General features: G+C 34.4%; 1 protein-coding gene across 2 annotated transcripts in view; it reads left to right on the top strand.

Moving 5' to 3' along the window:
• Positions 1-15,667, top strand: part of DCAF10 (DDB1 and CUL4 associated factor 10) — a 47,859-nt gene that overhangs the window by 19,424 nt on the left and 12,768 nt on the right. For both annotated transcript variants that reach the window (XR_009346281.1, XM_059141319.1), the window contains exon 3: positions 6,258-6,455. Coding sequence is in view for 1 of the 2 variants with exons in the window: in XM_059141319.1 (XP_058997302.1) it covers positions 6,258-6,455 (198 nt within the window). In the remaining variant the exon portion in view is untranslated. The remainder of the gene's footprint in view (positions 1-6,257; positions 6,456-15,667) is intronic.

Here is a 15,667-nt window from a genome sequence, read left to right as displayed (position 1 = left end):
TAAATGAACTAGAAGCATCTGAGATACGTCTCAGCAATTCAAGATTGAGCCAGAAAAGCAAATTGTAGAATGAGCTATACAGTGTGATACCATTTATATAAAGTCTGAAAATATGCAAACATAAGTTTGATAAGGGCATGTATTTGTCTATTTGTTCTCTGTTCTATTCCTAGCACCTAGAACTGTGCCTAGCACATAGTGGGTGCTAATTAAATATTTATGGAATAAATTGAATGCAAAACAAAACTATACATTGTTATGGATACATACTTAAGATCTCACGGTATTAAAAACTTGCATGGGGAGTGACAAACAAATTTTGGATAGTGGTTCCCTCTGGAGAGGGAGGGAGGGGAATGGGATTGGGGAGGGATATTCAGGGTGCTTCAGTTGTGTTTGTAATGTTCAAAAGAATCTGAAAGATAACAAAGTGTTAAAATTTTATAAAGTTGGGTGGTGGGTATCACAGGTTTTTGTTATATTCTTCATAGTTTTCTTTGTGTTTTTAATATTTTATGATCTAAAATGTTCTTACCTTAAAAAGAAAAGATGTGCTGTTTTCCCCTATTCAGAATGATCTCTGACTAATCTGCTGTTAGAATTTTTTCTTTATCAATGTCAGCTCTCATTTACTGTTATCAATGTGTCTGCTTTAGTACCCCACACCTACAGATTTGAATTTGCTTATCTGTTGGTTAGAAAACCAGGTTTTGAAGCTTTTTAGAAGTACATATCACTTAAGAGTTTTGAATGAGGAGCTGAGGGGTCCTCTGGCATGAGCTTAAGTGTGCATTACTTATTAATAATATTAGCTACCATTTTTTTGACTGCCTGCCAGTCAAAAAACTTTTTGTGCCAAACCTTTTGTGAAGCACTTTTCATACAGTATTAATTCTCACAGTATCCTGATGTGAAGCAGATATTGTACCCACTTTAAGGAATAAAGAAATTGCAGCTCAGATAAAGAGATTTGCCCAGTATCTTTAATATGTACCAAGTGGTAGAGCTAGAATTCATGCTCAGTTCAATTAGACCACCTCACTCTCTTTTTCAGAGATGTGGGCATGCATTTCCTAGATAATGATTTTACACATACTTAGTAATGTCTTCTAGTTCATTTCTTAGTTTTTTAAGGTTTGCTTATCTTGTAAAATAAAAATATTGATAGTTGGGAAGAGTATTTTCTATTGTTTCATACTTTGGAAAAGTAAGGGGAAAATATGACATAATTTAAATTCTTAAACCCATTATACAGGTTTACTTCTCATTCATGAGGGTCCTGTATGTGGATTTAAGAGTCCATTTAATAATCAGGGTCCCCCCAGGTTAGAAATTATAAGGACATTTGAGATTATCATAAGAATATTTACTTAGTGATATGGCAGTTAAAAAATCAGTGGCTATTTAAATATTCCAGGATCTACTTTTCCCTCCCACTGTCTTTGTTGGTCTTTTCCTGACTGATATACTTCGAACACTGTGATGTAAATGCAGTGCTTGCATCACTAGGAACATGAAATTTCTTACCTTGCAAAGGATGTAGAATTTCACAAAACCCTGAGAGTAATAATAGAAAACTGGTCGATTACATATAAAATCATTGCCAAATAAGGATCTGATAGAATTAGACTAGTTATCAGTTAAAGAAAAGGAAATGACAGAAACGGGGACATGATAGATAGTTCAGAGAATTATGTGAATATTTCATGGGACTAAGGAAAGGCCCTTGGGAAAATGAATAAAGCCCTTGAAGTTTATATAGAAATGACTCTCTAATTATAGTACAAAGCTCAAATATGAAGTAAGGGTGCTGTATTTTGCTGTCATAATTTCAATGGAGAGATGATATAGGAAAACCTAAACACTTAATTTAGTCTTATTCTAAGAATTTGCATATAGTTATATAAATGTAAAATAAATGTTAAAAATTTTTATGACTTCCGGTTTTTAGATAAAGACAACACTTTCCATATACAATGAAATGTTGGTACCCATTTTAAGGAAATTCTATTTCAGTTGCTGTTATCTTTCACCAATTATCCTCTGGTAATGAAGACTTCAATTTATCCAGGTGTCCACTTTCCAGAACTGTTAAGAGTCATATGTTGGGATTTGATGGAAACATATGGAACAGTTTTATAATTCATAAACTCATAGATTTCAGTATGAATGGAGTGTCTCCTGTTTATTAGACTATGGAGTTAAAAACATTTTACAGTTATTAACTTATTAGGCTAGACTGAGTTTTAATTTGAGAAGATTGAGCCAGATCTCAAAGGATTTGTCTAATACTTTACATTCTCTGCATCTGCTTGCTTTAGGATAACAGTTGTGGGTGCTTTAACTGATCTCCTAATCAGCATTCTTAGTTTTCTATAATTTTCCATTCTCTTCACCAATGATTCTTCAATACCAAGATTTTTAACAGGTAAACTTTGAGGCAAAATAAGAAAACTAAAGTCAAAGCGTTAAATTTTTCATTAAGGTAATTTATTCAATTCAAATTACTAGCTTTTATTCCAAGATTATATTCTTTGTACATTATTGACATTAAAATGGTAATTTTTCTGTTTTCATGCAACAGTGGTAATTTTTCAATGGCCTTACTGACAAAAATTTTAAAACTGATACCCCATTTCATTTTATTTTTTATGAAAATCCAAAAGTTTTAGAAACTAGCTACCTCAGAGATCTTTTTGAAACTCTTAATCTAATCCTACCATTTTCTTGCCTAAAACCTCAGGGTTGACCACTGTGGGTTAAGGTGGTATAATGCCACTGAGGTTTTGAATCCATATGTGCATTAAGTATTTTCTGTAAACTAAATAAAATATCTTACTTTTCCCTAAATTTTTTAAGTGTAAGAAGATGCTCTACGATGATGATCAGTTTATTTTAAAAGTTTGACTTTCCGGGCGCCTGGGTGGCTCAGTGGGTTAAGCCGCTGCCTTCGGCTCAGGTCATGATCTCAGGGTCCTGGGATCGAGGCCCGCATCGGGCTCTCTGCTCAGCAGGGAGCCTGCTTCCCTCTCTCTCTCTCTGCCTGCCTCTCCATCTACTTGTGATCTCTCTCTCTGTCAAATAAATAAATAAAATATTTTTTAAAAAAAAAGTTTGACTTTCCAATAGCCTTTGTCATTGTGTATTGTTTTTTTCAGTCATTTAATTCCTGTCAGGAAGTCATTAAAATATTTTTACTTTAAAAACCTAATCAGTGGGAGCCCGGGTGGCTCAGTGGGTTAAGCCTCTGCCTTCAGCTCGGGTTGTGATCTCAGGGTCCTGGGATCAAGCCTCTCATGGGGTTCTCTGCTCAGCAGGGAGCCCGTTTCCTCCTCTCTCTCTCTCTCTCTCTGCCTGCCTCTCTGTCTGCTGGTGATCTCTCTGTCAAATAAATAAATTAAATAAATAATAAATAAAAATAAATAAAAACCTAATCAGTAAAGATAAAACCATAGGGGGCAAAATGGACTTGACAATTTTGATTTGTAAAGATTTTGATATAGTAAAAAAATATGTAAACCACATAATATAAATAAAAGTGTGTATGGAAAATATATTCAACATACTGTCTTTGAAAAACTGAAGTATATTACCTTTAATATAAAGAGAATAACTGTAATAAAAATATAACAGTAGGAAAATCAATAAGGAACATGAATAGCAATTCACAAGAGAAAATAATCTAATTAATATGAAAAATGTTCAACTTGATTAAAAATAGAAGTTTCAACTTATGATTTTTTTTCTTCTGGGTACTTAGTAGAATTAAAAAATATCTGTGTGACAGGGCTTGGAGAAGTGGACACTCCTAATTGTTGGTGGTACTACATATCGGTATATTCTTTTGAGGGTAGTTTGGCTGTATATATCAAAAGCCTTACATTTTTAAAAATCCCTGTTTACTTAGCAATACATTTTTTTGGGAATGTACTTAGAAAAGTAAAAAGGGATGTGATAAATAGTTAGCTGTTAGGTTGTTCATCATAGTGTTTTTTAGTGTAAACTTTTTTACACTACATAAATTTTTACACTAAATAAAACCATTTTGTGGTTTTAGTATATGCCATAAAAAATTGGAAGCAATATAAACTGCCAGCAGTTGCTTATTAGTTTAAAACAGAAAAAAGATATAGTTCATTCATACAGTGGCTAGCTATTAAGAATGATTTTGTTGAAAATCTTTAATAACATAGCAAAATATTTATGACATGACATTATTGAAATAAAAGAATTAGGCTAACTATCAATAACAGGTTTTTTTTTTTTTTTAAGATTTACTTATTTGACAGAGAGAGACACAGCGAGAAATGGAACACAAGCAGGGGGAGTGGGAGAGGGAGAAGCAGGCTTCCTGCTGAGCGGGGAGGCTGATGTGGGGCTTGATCCCAGGACCCTGGGATCATGACCTGAGCTGAAGGCAGACGCTTAATGACTGAGCTACCCAGGCGCCCAACAGTGGTTATTTTTATGGTAGACTTCCTTCCATTTGAAAAATATTTTCAGGGTTGCCTGGGTTGCTCAGTTGGTTAAGTGGCTGCCTTCGGCTCAGGTCATGATCCCAGGGTTCTTGCATCAAGTCCCCACGTCGGGCTCTTTGCCAAGTGGGGAGTCTGCTTCACTCTCTCTCTCTGACTCTCCCCCAACTTGTGCTCTCTCTTTCTCAAATAAACTCTTTATTTAAAAATGCAAAGATGTTAAAAGAATTAAAAAAAGATACTGGGACTTAAAGTAGAATAAATCCATGATATGTTCTCCTCTTATTTCTGCTTTTCAGTATACAGTACTCCTAACTACTGTTGCCTCTCAGAGTATACCATCCCCTTACTTGCCTTTGTACCTTTGCTTATCCCTTGGTCACTTAGGGAATGCCTGCCTCATCTTTTAAAATCCATTCAAACGACCACCATAAAGTATTTCCTGACCACCCTTTTCTTTGCTTATTCCATGCAATTATTGTGTACAATTATGTATTTATAATTTCTTCTCCACTAGACAGTGAACTCCTATCTCATTCACACGTAATAAATATTTGTGAGTACTTATTATATGCCTGGCACTGTGTATGTTGTGAACTACAAATCTAACAATGAACTATGCATACTATTTCCCCTGTCTTAAGGAGTTTATAGCCTTATGAAGATATTCCTTACAGTGTACATTAAGTGTTATGACAGAAGTATAGAGTACCTTGGGTAAATCTACCCCAGGCTGGATAGGGAAGGAAGTCTTCGTGGAGCAGATGGTAGCTGAATAATAATAAAAAGAAAAGAAGTGTGTCAGGTCAAGGGGTAGGGGGAAAGTGGTTTCAAGTAGTAGAAACCGCTTGTACAACAGCCTGGAATTTTAAAACTGTTAAGTTTAAAGAAGGTTGTTACGGTATTTATGGATATTGAGGTTGATTTCTGATAAAAAATAATTCAGTATAATTTTACCTTGGAAGAAGTTCCAGAATTTCTTCTCTCTGCCAGAGATTAGGAAGTAATATATAATAGCATGTGTTAGAGAAAGCATCCTAAGGTTGAATTAGGCAGAAATTCAAGTGTGGGAAAAGAAATAAAAGAAATTCAAGAGTGATTGGTAGGTCTGTTATCTTTTAATTATTTGTATAAAATATATTCTCACTAAGGATTGAAAATTAGTGTAAAATAATTAAAAGTCTGAATTAGAGAGTATTTTATTTGTGTATTTTATAATCTTAACTAGTCCTAATAAAATATTGCTAAGTATGACTTTTTGAGGGAATGTCTTTGAATTAATAGATTAAAAATATGGCATTTTATTAGCAATTTTATATGTAAATGTGTTCTAAATTGAAAGACATTACTTGTAGCAGAGTAACTAGTTCTCATAATTACGAGCCCTTTATGCTTAACATATCTCCCTCTGCAATTAGGTCTTCAGAATCTCCTGTCTCCTATTAAATTGTTTCTTACCATTTATGTTTCCTATACAGATTCTAAAGTTTTTCTTTCTCTCTAGCACTGTTCTTCAAACATCCACCACATATCCAGTTCCAAATAAAAATCAGTAACACAAAGCGAATGGATAAAATTACATTGTGGTCCTCATTGAATCATACTGTCCTTTCCTGTGATTATGTGAATTATGCTTACTTCTTATTGATATCCATATCACTGGGTTTATACAGGCAGTTTGTAGTTCTTTTTTGTTTTCTTAATTAGGTAAAACAGAGATTGTTTCTTAAGTTTTCTTTAACAAGAGATGAAATAAACCAATTTTTCTTTTCTGCTTTGTAGATTTCTTGATAACCGGCTGTTTGCTACCTGCTCTGATGACACTACAATAGCACTATGGGATCTGAGAAAACTGAACACCAAAGTATGCACTTTACATGGTCACACTAGCTGGGTGAAGAACATCGAATATGATACTAATACAAGACTCTTAGTAACATCAGGATTTGATGGAAATGTCATTATTTGGGACACCAACAGGTTTGTGAATAGGAGACCATGTTAGGATTGTAAACAACAAAAAAAATTTTTAAGATTTCTTTATGTGACAGAGAGAGGGAGAGACAGCAAGCATGTGGGGTGGGGGAGTGGCAGAGGGAGAGGGAGAGAGAGAATCTCAAGCAGACTCCCTGTTGAGCATAGAACCTGGTGTGCGTCTCTGTCTTACAACCCTGAGATCATGACCTAAGAAATCAGGAGTTGGGTGCTTAACTGACTGAGCCACCCAGATGCCCCCACAAAATATTTGTTAAAATGGTAAACAAATTCTGTGTTCTATCTTAGCTTTCATATCTCTTTAGGAGAAAAACCTGACTTTGGGAAAAATAAAAAATGATTACATCTTTTGTTACTTCCTCTTAGTCATATCCTGCAACTAAAAAATTTGGAGAAAATTAAATGGAAAGGAAACAAAGCAATATAGTTAATGATGAAAACTGGTTTGTAAGATGAGTTTCCTAAACTTAAAGAATTTAAGGAAAGGTATTTTTGTTATTTCCTCTGTGGAACAAGTGTTTTTCATCCTTCAGTCCTTCAATTCTAAACCCATTTATTTTGTAATTTTTATATATTTTTTCATGCATTAGGATAGTTTCCCACTGGGAATGTTTCCCAGTGGGAATGTATGGTACAGTTTTAGTTGTCACTATGGGAGGAGAAGAGAGGATTTCTTTAGTCAACAGGGATCAGAGTTTCTAAACATCCTGCATGGAACATTTTGCACAGTAGACTAGTCCCATCTAAAATGTAAGTGATGACTCTGTTGTAAAACACTTCAGTGAAATGTCTCCTTCTAGAGAAATTAATTATTTAAAGAGTTGGAGTTTGGGGCACCTGAATGGTTCAGTTGGTTAAGCATCTCTTGATCTCAGCTCAGGTCTTGATCTCAGGGTCGTTAATTAAACCCTGCATTAGGCTGCATGCTGGGTATGCATGCATTTAAAAAAAATAGTTTAAAAAAATTAAGAAATAGTTAAGAAAAGGAGTTGAAGTTTGAAAAATAATTAAAATATATCTGTTGTTAGCTATGGGGAAGTGACAATACAGTAATACATCAGGACCATTTCTGAAATATTCTTTTCAGAGGTCATATATAAAAAGAGAAGAAGGGGATATCTTAAAGATTTCTAACTATGCATATTGCTTGAGCAGAGGATATACATATTTCTTTAGATTAAGACAAGCATACCTGTTAAAATTTAGGGGTTTTTTAAAATTTAGAAATAAAATTAGAATAGGAATATGAATGGTAAGTTCTAAATTAGTGGACAAAAGCTAGGAAAACATGATCAGTCCAATATAGGCAGAGAAGGGGGAAAATCATTTTTTAAAAAGAGGTAAATTGGGAAACAGAAAAATATGGTAGGCAGAAAAACCAAATATCAATAATTGCAATAAATAATATATGGACTGAAGTAGCCAGTAAAAAAATAGATAAGGTTAGATCGAATTAAAAAAGAAAACCAAACTATGTTCTTTGTAAGGAACACACACAAAACATGCAAACGAGAAAGTCAAAGTAAAACCATGGGGAAGAAATAACAGGCAAATTGAAATCAAAGAAAAACTGTTATATCTACATTAATAGCAGAATTAGAATTTAGGCATAAAGCATTATATAGAATTTAGGCGTAAAGCATTATTAGTAGCAAACGAGAAAGTCAAAGTAAAACCATGGGGAAGAAATAACAGGCAAATTGAAATCAAAGAAAAACTGTTATATCTACATTAATAGCAGAATTAGAATTTAGGTATAAAGCATTATTAGTGGTAAAAAAAAAAGGTACTAAAAGGTTTATTTCACTAGAACATAAAAGAAATCTTAAATGAACCTACACATTAAATGAAACTAACACAGCTTCAAACCATAAAAAGCAAAACTGGACAGAATTATAAGAAAAAGGTAAGAATCCCCATCTCAGTAGAAAATATTAACACTATACTCTCGTTTACTAGTAGATAAAATAGACTAAAAAGTTAGTAAGACCATAGGAGATCTTACTTTAATATACCTGATTTATTAGGCATACTTAGGATTCTCCCAACAAATAGTGATTACATCCTCTGAAGCAGACTTAGAATATGTACAAAAGTAGAGCATGTACTAGATTACAAAGTAAGTTTCAACCAATATCAAAGATTTGTTGTCACACAAATTTTTCCTGTCCTCAGTATGGTTTAATTAACACAGGTAACTAAAAGTTCCCATGTTTGGAGATTAAACTCACTTCCTAAATAATTCATGGATTAAAGAAGTCATAGAGAAATCTATGACTGAAAATTAGTGAACTAAGCATTTTACTCAGAAAAACTGGAAAAAGATAAGAGTAAACCCAATGAAAGATTATGGAAATAATAACAATAAAAGCAGAAATTAGTGAAATTGAAAATAAAGTTTTTTTTAAAGCCTGCTCTTTGAAAGGCAATTGAATATGCAATTTTCTGGTAAGATTCATCCGGAGAAATAAGACAAAAGACTAATCTTAACAATAAAGAGACAACAAAAATATATATAGTATGATACCACTTTTATGCCAGTATACTTGAAAACTTTGATGAAATAGTTTATTCAAAAAATACACTTTAGCAAAACTGATCAAGAAAGAAATAGAAAACCTAAAATACACCTGTGGCCTTTACTGATACTTAACTAATATGCAGTGATTTAGCTGAAATAGTTGCTAAGATATTAAATTACTTCTGTAGTTAATACAGAAGTTAAATGTTGTAACTGTAGTTAAATGATAAATAGCCACTATCCTGAATCACCCCTGGGTGGGTCATATCTTGGCACCCTCTGGTTATCCAGACCCTTCTTTTAGGGATACCTGCCTGAAGATCTTCCTATGATCTAGTAGCTAAAGTCCCCCATAAACTACACCTTCACCCCCCCCCCCTTTTTTTGGTTGTTCAGCATCTCATTTAATTCTGAGAACAGCCTCATGAGTTAGATTACTATTATTATCCCATTTGAAAACTAAAGAAACCAAGTTCAGAAATGTTGGGTAATTTGCCCACATGACTATGAATAAGATAGTAAGATACGAGCCAAGAGTCAAACCCCTGGTTTATAGACTCCTGAGGGGCACCCTTTGCTAATGGGAGTTTAAAGATCTTCTAGTAGAATAATTCCAGGACTCAGTTCCAACACTGCCAACTGCATCAATTTTGACTGGATCGTTTTCATGCATGCTGATTATTTAAATATTCTAAACATTGCTTCTGACATAGCCATTAAAGAAATGGAAAATATCAGTTAAAATTTATTTACTAGTAAAACAGCAGGCCTAGGGTGCCTGGGTGGCTCAGTGGGTTAAAGCCACTGCCTTCGGCTCGGGTCATGATCCCAGGGTCCTGGGATCGAGCCCCATGTCAGGCTCCCTGCTCTGCCTGCTCTCTCTGCCTACTTGTGATCTCTGCCTGTCAAATAAATGAATAAAATCTTTTAAAAAAACAAAACAAAACACAGCAGGCCTGTCAGTTTTACAGGTGACTTCTGTAAGATAGTACAAGAAACAGAACATTCCAATTTTATTAAGGTCACACTCCAGGAAAAAGGGGAATTCTCCTTACCTCATGTATGAAGCTAGTATAACCTTAATATATAAACTCAATAAAGATTATATTAGAAGAGAAAAATTGGAAGGTCAATCTGTAATGTGAATGTAGATAAAAATATTCTAAATAGAAGGAAACTGAAACTTGTAAGATATTAATTAAAATATCATGACCAAGTTGGGTTTCTTCAAGGAATGAAAAGATGATATATCTGGAGTGCCTGGCTGGCTCATTCGGAAGAGCATGCAGCAGTTGGTCTCAGCGTTGTAAGTTCAAGCCCTATGTTGGTTGTAGAGGTCACTTAAAATCTTAAAATAGAAATTCTTTTTTTTTTTAATCTATTTTATTTGACAGAAAGAGAGAGAGTGTGCACAAGCTGAAAGAGCAGCAGGCAGAGAGAAAGGGAAAAGCAGGCCCCTTTCTGAGTGGGGAGCCCAATGTGGGGCTCTATCCCAGGACCCTGGGATCATGACCTGACCTGAAGGCAAACACTTAACCGACTGAGCCACCCAGGCACACCTGTCAGTAGAAATTCTATTAATATAACTCATCACATTGACAGATTAAACAGAAAGTCTATATGATTGTTTTAATCGAGGAATAAAATTCAACATTCAATCATAATTAAAAACAAAAGGGGATATTATCAGTCTTACAGAGATTAAAAGGATTATAGAGGGATACAATGAGCAACTTTATGACAACAAATGAGACAACTTAGATAACAGATACCTGGAGAGTCACAAATTACTTAAACTGATTCCAGAACGAATAGAAAATCTATAGACCTACAGACCTAAAGCAAGTAAAAAAATCGAACTGGTAATTTAAAAATCTTTCCACAGTGAAAAACCCAGTCCCAAAAGTCTTCACTGGTAAATTTTACCAAACATTTATAGAATAAATAATACCAATCTTTTACAAACTCTTCCAAAAAATAGAGCTCATTTTATGAGGCTGGTATTATTACTCTGATACCAAAACAGACAAATGTCATAAGAATAGAAAACTGCAGGGGCGCCTGGGTGGCTCAGTGGGTTAAAGCTTCTGCCTTCAGCTCAGGTCATGATCTTAGGGTCCTGGGATCGAGCCCCACATTGGGCTCTCTGCTCAGCAGGGAGCCTGCTTCCCCCCTGTCTCTCTGCCTGCCTCTCTGCCTACTTGTGATCTCTATCTGTCAAATAAATAAATAAAATCTTTAAAAAAAAAAAAAAAAGCTACAGACCAATATTTCTCAAAAACAAAAAGAGGAAGAAAAATAGATACAAAAATCCTCAACAAAATATTAGCAGATCAAACCTAGCATCATGTATAAGGGATTATATGTCACAATAGAATTTACCTCAGGTGTAGAGGATTGGTTTAAAATCAAAAAATCAATTAATGTAATACGTTGTATTAATAAAGGTAAGAATGCATAAACAGGATCATCTCAAGAAAGGCAGAAAAGCACTTGACAGAAATCCAATGCCCATTTGTAATAAAACTGGGAATAATAGGGAACTTTTATTCCCTAGACATCTGATAAGGGACACCTATGAGAAATTAATGGCTAAAATCATTTTTGTAAATATTTTTTTAATTAGAGCACACTAGCGAGGGGGGTAGGGGTAGAGAGAGAGGAACAATTAGACTTCCCACTGAGGTGGGAGCCCAAAGATGCAGGGCTTGATCCCAAGACCCTGAGATCATGACCTGAGCTGAAGGCTGATGCTTTTAACCAACTGAGCCACCCAGGCACCCCTGGCTAAAATCATGTCAATGCTGAAAGACTGAATACATTCACCCTAAGATTGGGAACAAGGCAAGGATGTCTGCTCCCAACACTTTTATTCAATATTGTATTGGAGGTACAATTGCACTGGAAGTACAGTCAGACAAGAAAAAATAACGGGCATCCAGATTGAAAAGAAAGAAGTAATGTTCTTGTACAAGTATGATCTTATAGAAAATCTTAAGGATTCCACAAAAATACTAGAACTAATAAGTTCATCAAGGTCACAAGATACACAAGATTAATATATACAAATCAATTGTATTTCTACTTACAAGCAATGAACAATCTAAAAATGAAGAAAATTCCATTCATAATAGCATCTAAAGAAATGACACTTAGGAATGTATTTAACAGAAGAAGTATAAGATTTGTAGACTGAAAACTATAAAAACATTTCTGAAAGAAATGTAAGAAGATGTAAATGAATGGAGAGGCATTCCATCTTCATGGATTGGAAGACTTTAGCATCATTAAGATGGGTGACCAGGCTGGTTCAGGAGAGCATGTGACTCTTGATCTTGGGGTTATGAGTTCAAGCCCCACATTGGGTGTAGAGCTTACTTAAAAAATAAATAAAATAAGATTACAGAGGACAAACAAATTTTTTTTAAAGATGGCAACTTTCTACAAATTCATCTATAGGTTTGGTGCAATCTCTTATCAAGATTCCAGCTGCCTTTTTTGGACCAATTGGCAAGCCGATTCTAAAATTTATATGGAAATACAAAGGCCCCAGAATAGCCAAAACAATCTTTGAAGAACAAAGTTGAAATTTTAGAACTTACTGCAAAGCCATAGTAATGAAGACAGTGTTTACTGGCATAGGATAGGCATATAAATCAAAGGAACAGAATTTTTAGAGTCCAGAAATAAACTATTGCATGTATGATCAGTTGATTTTCAACAGAGGTGCCAAGGTAATTCAGTGGTTCAGAAAAGGATAGTCTTGGGACACCTGGGTGGCTCAGTTGGTTAAGCAGCTGCCTTCGGCTCAGGTCATGATCCCAGCATCCTGGGATCGAGTCCCACATGGGGCTCCTTGCTCCGCAGGAAGTCTGCTTCTGACTCTGCCTTCCACTCTGTCTGCTTGTGCTCACTCTCTCTTTGACAAATAAATAAATAAAATCTTTAAAAAAAAAGGATAGTCTTTTCAATAAATGATACCTGAGCAACTGGGTATCCACATGCAAAAAGATTAATTTAGACCCTTATATATATATATAAAAAAAAGGAACTAAAAATGGATTTAAACCTGTAGGTAAGAGACAAAATTATGTAATTCATAGAAGAAAACGTGGGACTTAATCTTCATGCAAACCAATTACAAGTGATTCCAAAAAATAGATAAAATGGACTTCATTAAAATTAAAAACTTTTGTGTATCAGATGATACCATTACGAAAGTGAAAAGAAAAACTACAGCATGGGAGAAAATATTTGTAGATTATACCTGATAAAGGATTTGTGCCCAAAATATATAAAGAATTCTTGCAATTCACTTCATATATACACAAATAACCCAATTTAAAAATGGGCAAAATATCTGCATAGACATTTCACCAAGGAAGGTAATACAAATGATTAATAGACACGTGAAAAGATGTTCAACGTCATGAGTCATAAGGAAAAGGCAAGCCAAAACCAAAATGAGGAAAATTTTCATATCCACTAAGAAGGCTTTAATTTAAAAAAGACAAATATTGGCAAGAATGTGGAGAAACTGCATCCTCATACATTGCTGGTAGGGATGTAAAATGAAGCCACTTTTTGGTAGTTTTTAAAATGTTAAGCATAGAGTTACCATCTGACTAGCCATTCTACTCCTAGGTATCTATCCAAGAGAAATGAGAACACCTGTCACCACACAAAGATTTGTGCATGGATGCTTATAACAGTATTCATAATATCCCCAAAAGGGAACCAGTACAAATACCTATTCATTGGTAAATGAATAAACAAAATGTGGTATATCTATACAGAATAGTATTTGCTAATGAAAAGGAACAGAGTACTAATACGTGTCTACAGTACGGATGAAGCTCAAAAAACAGTATGCTAAGTGAAAAAAGCCAAACCAAAAGACCACTTGCTGTATAATTCTTAAATGTCCACAATAAGCAGATCTATAGAAACAGAAATAGATTAGTGGCTGCCTGTGACTGGGAGTAGAAACAGAGAGAGACAGTTAGTGGGCAGGAGGGTCTTTTTAGGATGATGAAAATGTTCTAAAATTGAGTTGATGATTTCACAACTCCTTAAATTTATGAAAATCACTTGTTAACTTAAAATGAGTGAATTTATGATATGTAAGTTATATCTCAGTAAAGCTATTAGACTTCATTAAAAATGGAAACTCATCAAAAGTGTACACTAAAACAGGATATTTTTAAATAGTGAAACTTTTAGAAGTTTCCTTTATAGGAGTACCTGGCTGGCTCAGTCAGTAGAGCACGTGACTCTTGATCTCAAGGTTGTGAGTTCAAGCCCCACATTGAGTAAAGAGCTTACTCTAAAAAAAAATTTTTTTTTTTTCTATAAAATCAGGAAGGGAAGGGGTGCCTGGGTGGCTCACTGGGTTAAAGCCTCTGTCTTCAGCTCAGGTCATGGTCCCAGGGTCCTGGCATTGAGCCCCGCTTCGGGCTCTCTGCTCTCTTCCTCTCTGCCTACTTGTGATCTCTCTCTCTCTCTGTGTTAAATAAATAAATAAAATTTAAAAAATCAGGAAGGGAGAGAACATGGCTGCTGTTACTACTACTGTATACCACTGTTTTGGGGTGGAAGAAGATAGGGTCCTAGTTGGTGCAGGAAAATGAGTATATAAGGATTGTAAGGGGAAAAAAATGAAAAAAATCGCATTCACAGATGATATGATTGTCTTTATGAAGGGTTGGCAAATTTTCTGTAAAGGACTGTGTAATAAATATTTTCAGCTTTGTGTGCTGTATAGTCTCTGAGCAGCCATCAACAATACATAAATGGATATTGCTATGTCTCAACCAACTTTCTATATAAAAACAGACCAGACTTGGCCCATAGACCAGTGTTTTGACTGGTCTATGTGAAAAATCTTAGAAATTCTGCTGACAAATTATCAGAATTAATAAGAGTTAACCAAGATTGCTAGACATAAGATCAAAATGTAAAAATCAGCAGTGTTCCTATTTATCACAACAAACAATTAAAAAAATTTAAAGTATGTAGTTTTTAGTGATTAAAAATTTTTTTAAAAAACCCAGGGTGGGTCAAGTAGCAGATTAGATACAACTTTAAAAAACAGCTTGGAAGCTAGATATTAAAAATTATCCAGAATGTAACAAAAATGAGGAGATAAAATATAAGACAAGGAGAATCAAATGTGAATGGTTCAAACATCTATTTGGAGCTCCAAAAGAATAGAGAAAATAAGTGACAGGCAATATTGGAGTAATGATGGAGAATTTCCCAGAATATATGAATAATATGAATCTTGTGATTTAGAAAGTCAAAGACAAAGAGACCAAAGGGAAAAAAAAAGATAAAATTGTCCAAAGTAACAATTGCCTAATAGTAGACTTAAAAATAGCAACAGTAGAAGCCAGGACTCAGTGGAATATTATCCCCAGTATTCAGAAAGACACAACTATTAACCTGAAGTTTACCTGCTCAGCTAAATCTTTAATCAGAGTGGAATATTTTCAGAACAGTATAAAGTGATAGTTTACCTCAACAAAATCTTACTCTAAAATATATATTTCAGAAAGAAAGAATAAAATGGAAAATTGGAGATGAAAGAAGGAATGGTGAGCCAAAAAAAAAAAAAAAAAAAGTTTGTCATGTGTATAAGGCTAAGCATACACTGTAAATTCTAGTTTCAAGATTG

Source organism: Mustela lutreola, chromosome 12, assembly GCF_030435805.1.
Source record: "Mustela lutreola isolate mMusLut2 chromosome 12, mMusLut2.pri, whole genome shotgun sequence".
In the NCBI taxonomy this organism is placed as follows: domain Eukaryota; kingdom Metazoa; phylum Chordata; class Mammalia; order Carnivora; family Mustelidae; genus Mustela; species Mustela lutreola.
This window is presented reverse-complemented; position numbering and strand designations above follow the sequence as displayed.